This window comes from Lynx rufus, unplaced genomic scaffold, assembly GCF_022079265.1.
Source record: "Lynx rufus isolate CCGP_SWC_20201006 ecotype Redwood Valley unplaced genomic scaffold, mLynRuf1.p SCAF_10, whole genome shotgun sequence".
Classification (NCBI taxonomy): Eukaryota; Metazoa; Chordata; class Mammalia; order Carnivora; family Felidae; genus Lynx; species Lynx rufus.
Genome location: NW_025814824.1, coordinates 54972708 through 54986042, shown reverse-complemented (window position 1 = coordinate 54986042; position 13335 = coordinate 54972708). Strand labels below are relative to the sequence as shown.

Genomic DNA, 13335 nt, shown 5'->3' with positions numbered 1-13335 from the left:
CATTCTACTTAGGATCCAGTTCTCCCATGCTGTCAGATCTAGGTTTTATATAAGAATGTAAAAGACAAACCTCTGTGAAAATTAGATTAGTGGTTATTATAAAGCACTTATACAAAAAAAAAATTGGAAACTCTGCATAATGGATTTTACTTTAAATATACACACGTGTCATATAAGCATGAGGTAAAGAACTATATGCACAGAATTAAATCCAGAAGAATTACAAATTCTCATTCATCCCCAAGATTTTGTCTGGGTATTTCTTGCTTAGCTGTCGTCGTGCGACTACTGTTGATGCATAGATGACATATCCCCAGGAGAGCAATACGATCGCGAGAAGCAACTAAAAAAATGCAAGATGGGGAGTAAGAGCAAAAAAAAAAAAAAAAAGTTACTGTCAGTGGTACTTTTCTCCCTCCCCTCGCCCCAACAGGTTGCCGTGTACGTTGCTAAGGTGGGAATTACAGTGAACAACTGGAATAAAGGGTTCCGGAGGCGAGTACACCCAGCCGCCCTTACGTAAGAAGCGGAAGAGCGTGTCTTCCAGGAAGAGGCGGAGTCGAGGTGAGAGTAAAATCCTTAATACAGGAATGGATTTTAGAGTTTCTGGGCGCTGAAGAAATAGGGGGCCTTCCGCCTGCGGGCCTAGGGAGTCGACACCGTGGAGCCCCCCCAGACTAGGGACCTACCACTGAATAAATCCAGTCCAGGGTGCGGCGACTCACTGGCTTCATGGTAAGGAGGCTGCGGCGTTCAGCGGGAACGGAGGGAAACTGCGGGCCTTAGAGTAACCTCCGGGGCGGCGGCTGCCGAGCGGTGGCGGCCATCTTGCAGCCGGGCATCAGCGCCCGCCCCTCGCCTCCAGGAGCGTTTCCCTTCAGCCGGGCCGGCCTCTTCCGCCCGGAGCTGGGGACAGGCTCACGTGACCTGCGGGCCTAGCTCGGGGTGCGGGGAGGGGATGGGATAAAGGAGAAAATGTTGAAAATGGCTTTTTTTTTTTTTTTTTTTTTGGTTAGAGAGATGGGCGTGCCTTAACCGGTCTTTCAGTTGCAGTGCTGTATTCATGCAAGATAATGAACCGTCTTGTGCATTTAAACATTCATTTGAAAAAATAATCCTTATTTTAAATACTACACTGGTTTCTGACGCTGGAGGGATTAACGTTTCCTCCCGCATTTGTTTCCACATGATACAGATAGATGTTCGTGTATTCATCATTGGCTTAAATAAGAGTGTCACCCATTTTTATATAACACAGGGACAAATCGTTATGGGAGTCCCTGTTCATTGAGCCCTTCTGCCAGAAAACAAAGTCTTTGAGAACTTAGTGGCTTGTGAATGTAAATGATACTTCTAAGAAATAACGTAGCGCGCATTACCTGTCATAATGTACGTGCCGATCAACAAGTGTCTTTTTGAGCGTATGTTATGTGTTTAGAACGGTAGCACATTATCAGATATTAAGCCAAAGACAGCATTTTGTACCTGGGCCGTTGTACCAAGTTTAGCTTGAGAATGTTTGGGACGCTCCCATCTGAGGCCTGTGGATAGAGTGGAGCAATGGGCCGCTTCAGGCTCAGGCGTTGTGTCTATACATCTCAGGTATCACCTAAAGAGCGTTTTAATCCAGATACGGGGAAGGGGAAAAGTGTTCTTTTGAGAAAAAAACGTTACCAGTTTTGGGAAGATTTCAAGGTCCTCTTTTTTTAGGCAATCCCTGTTTATCCTTAGACTGGAGTAGATTTAGGAAGACTGCGTAGGACACTGGTTGGGCTCTGGCTTTGGATTCCATTCGAATTCCAGTGTTATTTCCTAGCTGTGCAACCCGAGGCGGTTACTTCACCTCCATATAACTCAGTTCCTTTATGTTTACAACTAGAGGTAATTTTAGTAACTTTTCGCAGAGTTTGGTGAGGTTTAAATGAAACCAAGCTGGTTATCGTGTTTTTCGGGTAAGTTAAATACGAAAATTAAGTAGTGGGCCTGTAACCCCCAGAAACTGGTGATCACAAGAATGACGGTGATAGTAATGATTTGTGCCTGGAAGGATCTCCGAGCTCCCCTTCGGGGAGTGGAGGCGACGATGGGGGAAGGGCCGGGGCTCGGCCGAGAGTTCTTAGGCCCCGCCCTCGGTGCCGGCGCCCTTCTACTGCGCATGCGTTACGCACGCGGGTGTTGTGTTTTGACGCGCGGGGGGCTGCGGAGTGGGTCTCGCTTTCTGCCGCCGCCCCCCAAGCTGCCATTGGTGATGAGCGCTTTACGTCACAGGGGTCGCAGCAGCCGCCGGGGTCTCCGCTGTCTCGCGAGGAGGGTGAAGCGCCCCCGCCTGCTCCCGTTCCTGAGGGCCGGCGGAGAAGTCGTCGAGTACGCCTTCGCGGATCCTGCCGTCATCGACCTAGCTTTTTGGGCCGCCGGGAGCTTGGCACGAGCGCCCCAGCCGGGCCTGCGCCGGCGTCCTCCGAGGTGAGAAAGATCCGAAACAATGGGGCGCGGAGGTCGGAAGGGCTGGGCTAGCCGGCTCTCCTGGCCTGGAACGAGGCCCAGGGACCAGGGAGCTGCGATCGGGGCCTGAGGGGCCGTCCGGGCCTCGGCGGGGCGGGGCTCCCGGCGGGCGGGCTGGCGGCTCTGGTGGCGCACCTGTGGATTTGTGCGGGTGGGCGGGGAAGGGTTGCGTTTCCTGGAACCTCTCCCGAGGGGCGCGAGCCTACCGGTGTACTGGAAAAAGCTTGCTCTCTTGGGGGCGGGGGGTGGGGGGACCCCACACAAAACAAAACGTTCGCGTCTCACTAGTGGCATCGCCACTATCAGAGGTTTTGCCAGAGGTTAGGTTCCCTAATCTCTCCGCCTGTCTGTAAAATAGGAGTAAATGTGTTTTAGTTCGTTGTGATTATGTAATGCACGTGGTGCTTATCAGCGATCCTGGCGAGTGGCACTTCTCACCCCGAGGAAGCCACTATCACCGTGACTATTGGAGTTGTCTGTGCTGTGTTACACATTGTGGGTTGGGCTCGCCTGCCTGTGGTTTTTCCAACCATCCAGTCAGTGTAGCTTTCCTCGTGGGCTGCTGATTCGTAGACTGGAAGGGAGCCGTACTGAGATGAAGCAAACAATGTTTTAAAGGCAAAAGAGAATAGAATTTTTGGTAGGTAATGTTCAAGATTATTTAGGATAAATTAATTGTTATCCGAGATTTAAGTTAATGGTGAAGGTTGGGGTCTTTTTAATTTTGTTTTTAGTCAATGAAATTAAAAGCTTTAGGCAGCCAAAGCAGTAATGCTTACCTGGAGTGAGTGGCTTTAGAAGGAAATGGTTCCCAAGCAGGTTTTTTTTATGGCTGGAATTGGAATTAAAATTCATAGCTTCTGGTCAGTAGATCCTGTAAGATCCATGTGATCCTTGGGAACTGAATTGCAGATCAGAGAGGTACAGCGGTTTTTAAGGTCATAAGAGGTAAGACCCAGATTACTTTTATTTTTATTATTATTTTTTAATGTTTGTTTATTTTTGAGAGAGAGCATGAGCTGGGGGGCAGAGAGAGAGAGGGAGACCCAGAATCTGAAGCAGGTTCCAGGCTCCCAGCTGTCAGCACAGGGCCTGGTGCGGGGCTCGAACTCAGGAACCATGAGATCATGACCTGAGCCAAAGTGGGACTCTTAACTACTGAGCCACCCAGGCACCCCTCCAGATTATTTTTAATATTTGGGGCTTATTCTAGTTCATCTACTTTTCAGGTGGGTACTGTTATTTAACCCATTTTAGAATTGGGAAAATTTGAAGGTTTTGAGAAATAATTTCCTCCAGATCACACCGCTAATAAGTGGCTTTGATTTTCAACCCTGGCTCAACATTAGAATTAATAACATCACTCCCCTATATGTAATCACCATTTTTTAAAATAAACTCAATTTATTTATTTTCAGAGAGAGAAAGAGATTGCATGCACGCACAAACTGGGTAGGGGCAGAGGGAGAGAGAGTGAGAGAGAGAATTTAAGCAGGAATTCTCTGACTTGGGGCTCAAATTCATGAACCTCAAGATCATGACCTGAACCGAAACCAAGAGTCAGAGCCTTAACTGACTGAGGCACCCAGATGCCCCTAATTAGCACCATTTTTAAATGTCCTGACATAATTTATAGACTCCAGTCTCTTGATTCTTTACCCCCTCTCACTCATTTTCCCTAAGTAATACATACTTGTTAAATATCTGCAATTACCCCAAAATGTGATAGGAAGGATTCTTACCTCTGTTAAAGCCAGTAAATTTGAAGATTTGGGGAAGGTTTGGTTTAATCAGTGTGTCCTAAAGGTGGCAAAGTTTATTTAGAATTTGGGAGGCAGTTCTGGAAAAAGGATCAGAAGAATTGATTTCATCTTTAGCCCTGTGGGGAAATTAACTTCAAGTCCCAATTCCTAGAGTGCGAGGACAGAGAAACCTTTATCACAAGGTTCTAGAATTTGAAGCACTAAATCCACCATCAGGTCCACCTTTGCTACCTAAACCCAGAATTTGTAAACCTATAAATCTTAATCTGTCTCCTAACCACTCCTGTTTTATGCCTTAATTCGTATTTTTATTTTTATTTTTTTTAATTTTTTTCAACGTTTTTTATTTTTATTTTTGGGACAGAGAGAGACAGAGCATGAACGGGGGAGGGGCAGAGAGAGAGGGAGACACAGAATCGGAAACAGGCTCCAGGCTCCGAGCCATCAGCCCAGAGCCTGACGCGGGGCTCGAACTCACGGACCGCGAGATCGTGACCTGGCTGAAGTCAGACGCTTAACCGACTGCGCCACCCAGGCGCCCCAATTCGTATTTTTAAAACAGCTTTGTTGAAATAGAATTTATATTCCATCCATAAAGGTCACCTGTTTAAAGTGTATAATCCAGTGGTTTTGGGTATACTTACAGAGTTGTGTAACTATAATTGAACATTTTCATCATCTCAGAAATAAACTTTGTAATCTCTCTCCCTCCCCCAGCAACCACCATAAATTTTCATCCATAGATTTGCCTATTCTGGACATTTCATATGAATGGCATCATGCAACATGTGGTCTTAGCGACTAATTTTTTTTTTTTTCCATTTAGCTTAATGAAAATTTTCATCTATATTGTAGCATTTATCAGTGCTTCATCCTTTTTATTGCCCAGTTATATTCCATTGTATGGATATACCACATTTTGTCTTTTCATCAGTTGTTGGGATTGTTTCCACGTTTGAGCTATTGTGACAAATGCTGCTCTGATTATTCACATCCAGGTTTTTGTGTGGACATATGTTTTCATTTCTCTTGGGTAGGTGTTGAATTCTGGGTCATATGGTAATTCTACCTCATTTGTATCTCAGCAAATATTTTGGCGAATTAAAAAAAAAAAGTAATCTCTACACCCAGTTGGAGCTTGAACTCATTACCTCGAGATCAAGAGTCACATGCTCTACTGACTGAGCAAGCCAGGTGCTCCATTAGCAAATGTTTTAATTTCAGCATTAGTGATGTTTTTGAAGGAGTAAATCTCTTATTTGATGATGTACGTTCATTGCCATTGTTTGATGTTTCTGGTAACTTCCAGTCTTTATATCTAAAGATAGAGAAATACAAAACAACTCTTTTCTTTTTGTCTATTGTAAATGACATTACTGATCATTCTTTAGCTTTATGCTGTGCTGTCAAAGTGGTTAACAGGCTTATAAAACTAGGGAAGGGAAGACTTAAGATTCCATTTTTTAAAACAAATCCTACTTAGTTGATATTTTGTTTTATTTGAGCTTCAAGTTTACTACCTACTAATTTCCTTTAATAAATGCATTCAGGGTTGTAATTTTTAAATTAAATTTTTTTTTTCAACGTTTATTTATTTTTGGGACAGAGAGAGACAGAGCATGAATGGGGGAGGGGCAGAGAGAGAGGGAGACACAGAATCGGAAACAGGCTCCAGGCTCTGAGCCATCAGCCCAGAGCCTGACACGGGGCTCGAACTCACGGACCGCGAGATCGTGACCTGGCTGAAGTCGGACGCTTAACCGACTGCGCCACCCAGGCACCCCTGGGGTTGTAATTTTTATGTGAACTGCAAATGTTCAGTAAATACTAAATGTCTGTATTTCCAAGAAATAAACTAAGATACAATGTATTAGCTTTAAATTCACCAGTCTTTTTTAAAAGTCTAGTAATCCCTTTATTACATAGGTGTACAGACTAAAATCTAGAGCTAATTGGATATCTCTAGTTTACAGAGTTATTTTTAGGGGAAATTTGCTTTTCAGTCCAGGTTCTCTGTGAACCTCTCCAGTTCCCACTCCACTCTTCATTCCTTCCCCTAGTGCACAAACTGATCATAAAAATGTTTATTTTTAGGCTTTTTTTTCCCTGGGGGAGAATAAAAATGTTAGAAGTAGGGGAAAATGCTGAGAGATTTATGCAATATTAAGGTTTCAGAGTTTAAATATAGTAACAATTAGTACTGTATTATTTATATAGCTCTAAGCAGTTTGCAATTCTATGCTGTAGAGTGTTGATTTTTGTATTTCTGGTCTAGAAAATAGAGGACTAGAAATATTTAGATCCCTGGAGAAACATTTGTTCAGCATTAATTGATTTCCTATTAAGTTATGTCTTGGAGAAAGTTAAGATACCCTAGATGAGCAAGTTTAATTTGAAATCTGTGATGAAATAGTTACATTTCACAATCATGGATTTTTGTCATCGGGTTTGTTAGAGTTTGGTATGGCCAGTGTTTAGAAAGTTGTATTATTTGGCTGACTTGAAAGCAGTTGACTGCTGATAGAACTCCCTATAATAGAGGAGGTGAATAAAGATGAATAATAGGCCCAGGAAACATAAAGGAAGAACCTAATATTTAATATATATTTAGTGATTAGTATAGAATATAGCTAAAGAGAGATAAGATGATAAAGCCAAAAATATAAGGCACACCAAATTTCAGCTCTGGCAAAATCATTTTGTAAGTTATGGGTCAACATAAACTGATAAAGAAAACAAAACTAATCTTTAAGATTTTAGTGATCCTTGTGGGGAAAAAATGAGACTAGAAGCATTATTTCAAGAAACTTTGTGGGTGACTTTGGATTAAATAAAAAAATCTAAGCAAGGCTTTTAGGGGATTCTGTAAGGAGTCAGTGAGGAACTGAAAATAATAGTGTAACAAATAGTAATAATAATAACAGCATCTAACGTTTATGCAGTAGTTGCTGTGAGCCAGCAACTACCTTTGAGTGCTTTTACATATTTCATTTAGTCTTCACTAAAAGATACTTTTGTGTGTGTGTGTAAGAATCTTCCACTAAAGACTACAGAATTGGTTTAAACTGGTGAACTTTGTGGTATGCAGATTATCTCACGACAGTTATTTTTATTTTTTATTTTTTTGAGAGCATGAGCAAGCGGGGGGAGGGACAGAGGGAGAGAGAATCCCAAGTGGGCTTCATGCCCAGCATGGAACCCCACTGGGGCTTGATCCCACAACCATGAGATCATGACCTGAGCCAAAACCAAGAGTCAGACGCTTAACTTACTGAGCTACCCAGGTGCCTGTCACTACAGTTATTTTTAAAGGTGCATATCCAATACTTTCCACAAATAAAATAAATCAGTCTGTATTGTTCAGGGCATTTGTATCAATGATATAAAACCATACATGGAAATAACACCAACTGAGGACTGTGGTGATTTGGGTTTTTGTTTTCTAGAGAGGGATAGGAGAAGATAAGGGATATTTTAAAAAATTTGGAATAACCATGAAAAATGTGAAGTTGTTAAATCTGGGTGGTGGATACATGAGTTCTTGGCAGATTTTCTTTTGTATATATCAAATTATTTTTAGTTCTCTATTTTTTTTTTAAGTTTATTTATTTTGAGAGAGAGATTGTGTGTGGGAGAGAGTGAGTCTGGGTAGGGGCAAAGAGAGAGAAGGAGAGAATCCCAAGCAGGCTCTGCGCTGTCAGTGCAGAGCCCCATGCAGGGCTCCATCTCACGAACTATGAGATCATGACCTGAGCTGGAATCAGGAGTTGGATGCTTAACTGACTGAGCCACCCAGGTGCCCCCTGTTAAATTCTCTTGAAAAAGAATAGAAAGTTAGGGGCACCTGGATGGCTCAGTCAGTTAAGCATCTGACTTCGGCTCAGTTCATGATCTTGCAGTTTGTGAGTTGGAGGCCTGCATTGGGCTCAGCGTTAACCATGCAGAGCTTGCTTGGGATTCTCTCTCTCCCTCTGTCTCTGCCCCATGCTTGCTTCTCTCTCTCTCTCTCTCTCTCTCTCTCTCTCTCTCTCTCTCTCAAAATAAATAAACTTTAAAACAATTAAAGATAGAATGCTGTATAGTACTTGAAAGCTTACTATATATGATAATGTACCTTTTCTAAAGGTTTTTATTTTTTTAAAAATTTTTTTAAATGTTTATTTTTGAGAGAGACCGAGTGTGAGTGGGGGAGGAGCAGAGCAAGAAGGAGACACAGACTCCAAAGCAGGGTCCAGGCTCTGAGCTGTCAGCACCCAGCCTGATGTGGGGCTCAAACCCATGAACCGTGAGATCATGGCCTGAGCCGAAGTCAGACGCTTAACCGACTGAGCCACCCAGGTTCCCCTTTATTTTTTTAATGTTTATATTTTGAGAGAGAGAGAGTGAACACAAGCTGGGAGAGGGGCAGAGAGAGATGGAGACAGAATCTGAAGCAGGCTTCAAGCTGTCAGCACAGAACTGGACGTGGGGCTCCAGCTCACGAGCTGTGAGATCATTACCTGAGCCGAAGTTGGATGCTCAACCAACAGAGCCACCCAGGCGCCCCTCTGAAGGCTTTTTATATCTTCACAAACACTGTGATGCAGGTTCTATTATCACCGATCTAGTCACGCTTGCTAGTGTGGAATCAGAATTCAATTCAGGATTCAAATACCTGACTTTAGTGTTTGTGTTTTAAGTACTATGCTATGCTGCCCTTGCATATTACAAAGATAATGAGCTACTCAACTACTTTCACCAAAGAATGTCTCATAGTCATTATTTGCTTTTTTTTTTTTCCAGGTTTAGTTTCTTTTTTATCAGATTACTGATGTATTTTTTTCCCTTTTACAGATAATGGCATCAGCTGCTAAGGAATTTAAAATGGACAACTTTTCACCTAAAGCTGGTACTAGCAAATTGCAACAGACAGTACCAGCTGATGCATCTCCTGATTCTAAGTGTCCTATATGCTTGGATAGATTTGATAATGTGTCTTACTTAGATCGCTGTTTACATAAGTTCTGTTTTCGCTGTGTACAGGAGTGGTCAAAAAACAAAGCTGAATGTCCACTGTGTAAACAGCCCTTTGATTCTATTTTCCATTCTGTGAGGGCAGAAGATGACTTCAAGGAGTATGTCCTGAGGCCTTCGTATAATGGTTCTTTTGCCACCCCTGATGCTCCACGATTTCGCTATCGTACAACTATGACAAATCGAAGTACTTCTGTGTATTCACCTAGTAGTACCGTGAATAGAAGAACAACAACTCCACCAGATAGTGGAGTACTATTTGAAGGGTTAGGCATTTCAGCAAGACCTAGAAATGGTGAAATTCCTCAACTTATGAGGCAGATTGCAATAAGGAGGCCAACTACTGCAGATGAAAGATCTTTGCGAAAAATTCAAGAACAAGATATTATTAATTTCAGACGAACTCTCTATCGTGCTGGTGCTCGTGTTAGAAATATTGAAGATGGTGGTCGCTGCAGGGATATTTCAGCTGAATTTTTCCGTAGAAATCCAGCTTGCCTTCACAGATTAGTCCCCTGGTTAAAACGTGAACTTACAGTTCTTTTTGGAGCTCATGGATCTTTAGTGAATATTGTCCAGCACATCATCATGAGTAATGTTACTCGCTATGACTTGGAGAGTCGGGAGTTTGTATCTGACTTAAGACCGTTTTTACTTAATCGGACTGAGCATTTTATACATGAATTTATCAGTTTTGCTCGATCTCCCTTTAACATGGCAGCTTTTGACCAGCATGCTAATTATGATTGTCCTGCTCCTTCATATGAAGAAGGTAGCCATTCTGATTCTTCAGTTATAACAATATCTCCAGATGAAGCTGAAACCCAAGAGTTGGATATCAATGTAACCACTGTTAGTCAAGCACCATGGGATGATGAAACTCCAGGGCCATCTTACTCAAGCTCAGAGCAGGTACATGCTGCCATGTCTTCCCTTTTAAATACTTCTGATAGTTCAGATGAAGAACTTGTAGCAGGAAGAGCTACATCTCAGATACAAGGAGTACAAAGTAATGAAGACCTAAATAATGACAGTGATTCTTCTTCAGATAATTGTGTCATTGTTGGGTTTGTTAAACCACTAGCTGAGAGGACCCCAGAACTTGTTGAACTGTCCTCTGATTCTGAGGAGTTAGGCTCTTATGAGAAAATGGAGACAGTGAAGACACAAGAACAATCCTACAGTTCTGGTGATAGTGATGTTAGTAGATGTTCATCTCCACGCTCTGTCCTTGGAAAGGATGAGCAAATAAATAAAGGTCATTGTGGTTCTGGTAAAAGAATCAAGTCAAAGAAGGAAGAGAAACACTCAACATCATTGTCATCTCCTAGAGACCTGAGCTCATCTATCAGAGGAGATAGAGTATATTCCCCATATAACCGTAGACACAGGAGGAGGGCAAGGTCAAGAAGTTCAGATTCACGTTCCCAGAGTAGAAGTGGGCATGATCAGAAGAATCGTAGAAAGCATCATGGGAAGAAAAGGATGAAAAGCAAAAGATCCAGAAGCAGGGAGAGTAGCAGACCTAGAGGTAGAAGAGACAAAAAGAGATCAAGAACTAGAGATAGCAGCTGGTCAAGAAGAAGCCAGACTCTCTCTCTAAGTAGTGAAAGCACAAGCAGATCAAGATCTCGTAGCAGTGATCATGGTAAAAGAAGATCACGGAGCAGAAATAGAGATCGTTATTACTTAAGAAATAATTATGGAAGCAGATACAAGTGGGAGTACACTTACTATAGTAGAAACAAGGACAGGGATGGCTACGAATCATCATACAGGAGGAGGACTCTGTCCAGAGCTCATTATTCCAGACAATCTTCAAGTCCAGAATTTAGAATTCAGTCCTTTTCTGAAAGAACAAATGCAAGGAAAAAAAATAATCACAGTGAAAGGAAGTATTACTACTATGAAAGGCACAGATCAAGGAGCCTATCTAGTAATAGATCAAAGACTGCATCTACAGGGCCTGATTGGGTAAGAAATGAAAAGCCTGGGGGGAAACGAAAATACAAAACGCGCCATTTGGAGGGTACTAACGAAGTGGCCCAACCTTCTCGTGAATTTGCTTCTAAAGTAAAGGAAAGCCATTACCAAAAATCCTCGTCAAAATTAGATGGAAACCACAAAAATGAGAGTGATAGCTTTTCAGACAGCCGGTCATCAGACAGAGAGACAAAACACAAGAGGAAAAAAAGGAGGACCCGGAGCTTGAGTGTGGAGATAGTTTATGAAGGGAAAGCTACTGATACGACTAGACACCATAAAAAGAAAAAGAAGAAGCACAAGAAGAAGCATAAGAAGCATCATGGGGACAATGCTTCACGCTCACCAGTTGTAATTACCATTGACAGTGATAGTGATAAGGATTCTGAAGTAAAGGAGGATACAGAATGCGGTAATAGTGGTCCTCAAGACTCTTTACAAAATGAGTTTTTGCCTCCCCCCTTCGAACCATTTGAAGCTAAAGATGTAGTTACAATAGAAGATGAATTTGGCATCCTAGACACGGAGTGTAATACTACCACGCTTAATAACAACTTGAATAATGCCAACAAAACTGTGGATAATATTCCATCCCAGGCAGCTTCAGTTGAACAAACTCTTGATGTAAGAGAAGAGAGTACCTTTGCCTCTGATTTGGAGAACCAGCCCAGTAATGTCTCTATTCAAACTGAGCCATCAAGGCAATTGCCATCTCCACGGACATCATTAATGTCAGTGTCTCTTGGGAGAGACCGTGATATGTCTTAAAACTGCCAAAGCATCTCATTGAGAATTCTGATGGAAAACAAAAACAACAGTTAACAGTTTCATCTGCTGCAGTCTATTTAAAGATGACTTTTGGTGAAAACTTTTCCCCCTTAAAAATATTTTAAGTGATTTTTTTTTTTTGTGTTAAAAATTTGTAAAAATCATTATTTGTTCAAAAAGTATGTATGTCCCACCCTCAGAGATATGCACTTTTAAGTGAGGAAAATGATATTGCTAGCAGTTTATTTAAAACTTGGGGTCCTTTTTAAATAAAAAAAATATAAATTTTAGAAGTTATTTCATAAAGCCATATGGTATCAACATATTTTTAAAGTAGTCAATGAGTATTTTTGAATTTTTTTTTGAGAGTTATTCTGGAAATGTGTTATAAGCTAGGAGAATCCCTTTGGACAGTCTTTATTTTTCTTCTTAAAACTTTGTATGATTCAAAACCATTTCTTCAGGTTAAATTAAGGCATTTTAATCTGCACAGTTTAGACATCTGCCAAAAGAAAATTTAAATATTTCCTTTATATACTTGTTTATCTGGACTGCCAGTAAAACAGATGTGTATTCGACAAAATAAAAAATAAAACAGTAACACTTTACAAGAATCCAGAAATTTTTCTATGTAGTATTGCCTTTTTTTTTTTTTTAATTTTAGTAGAGCTAAAATCTTGAAAATAGTTAAGGATATACTTGTTATAAATAGTAAATTTTAGATGATCTGCATTTAATTTCACAGTTTTAATTATTTTAGTTCTTTGATTATAAGGAATATCATACTTGTTTTCTGTCTTCAGTAAAATGCAGTTATGTAGCATTTAGCCTATTAAAAACAAAATACCCTTGCCAAACTTCTACATTGGTAGTTCTTGTATGCAAAGTGGTTATGTTTATGTTTTATCCTTGTTTTAGAGATGATAAAATAAATTGCTCTCTGTCTAGCCTGATGTAAGATTGCCAGGGAAGAACAGAATTTGGATTAAATCTAATTTAGTCGCCTTCAGCTTGCCTTGTTACCATATTCATTCATTGTTCAACAGAAGTTGGAATGCCTGCTGGGTGGCAGGTTCTATGTTTTATGTTTTTAGGGTTTCAGTGATAGAACAAAGTAGATACGATCTCTGTCCTTGGGGGACATATATGTAAACATTAAAAACCATAAATTCTCAGAAGAGAAAACATAATTTCCTATAAGAGCACACAGTGGGGGCCTAATTTCACGTGGAAGTGATAGCTGAATTGAAATTGAGAAAACAAGTAGCTATTAGCTAGGAGTAGAGTTGTTCTTCGCAAAGGAAAA

At 41.2% G+C, this 13335-nt stretch overlaps 2 protein-coding genes across 2 annotated transcripts; one reads left to right on the top strand and one right to left on the bottom strand.

The window, feature by feature from the left end:
• Positions 1-123: 123 nt before the first annotated feature.
• Positions 124-841, bottom strand: SMIM27 (small integral membrane protein 27). Its single transcript, XM_047065255.1, has 2 exons — positions 690-841; positions 124-343 (listed from the first exon to the last, which is right to left on the bottom strand). The coding sequence occupies exons 1-2, from the start codon at positions 732-734 to the stop codon at positions 221-223; spliced, it is 168 nt and encodes a 55-aa protein (XP_046921211.1). The 5' UTR covers positions 735-841; the 3' UTR covers positions 124-220.
• TOPORS (TOP1 binding arginine/serine rich protein, E3 ubiquitin ligase) lies at positions 618-12651 on the top strand. The gene is made up of 3 exons (XM_047065234.1): positions 618-735; positions 2269-2463; positions 9099-12651. Exons 1-3 carry the CDS (start codon positions 733-735, stop codon positions 12027-12029), a joined length of 3129 nt encoding a protein of 1042 aa, XP_046921190.1. The 5' UTR covers positions 618-732; the 3' UTR covers positions 12030-12651.
• Positions 12652-13335: the final 684 nt, after the last annotated feature.

Excerpts from the sequence above, each read along its gene's own strand:
- TOPORS (XM_047065234.1), top strand. Across the intron at positions 2,464-9,098 it reads CTGCGCCGGCGTCCTCCGAG|ATAATGGCATCAGCTGCTAA; the intron begins GTGAGAAAGATC and ends TCCCTTTTACAG.
- SMIM27 (XM_047065255.1), bottom strand. The coding sequence starts at position 734 with ATGAAGCCAGTGAGTCGCCGCACCCTGGACTGGATTTATTCAGTG. Across the intron at positions 344-689 it reads TGGACTGGATTTATTCAGTG|TTGCTTCTCGCGATCGTATT; the intron begins GTAGGTCCCTAG and ends GCATTTTTTTAG.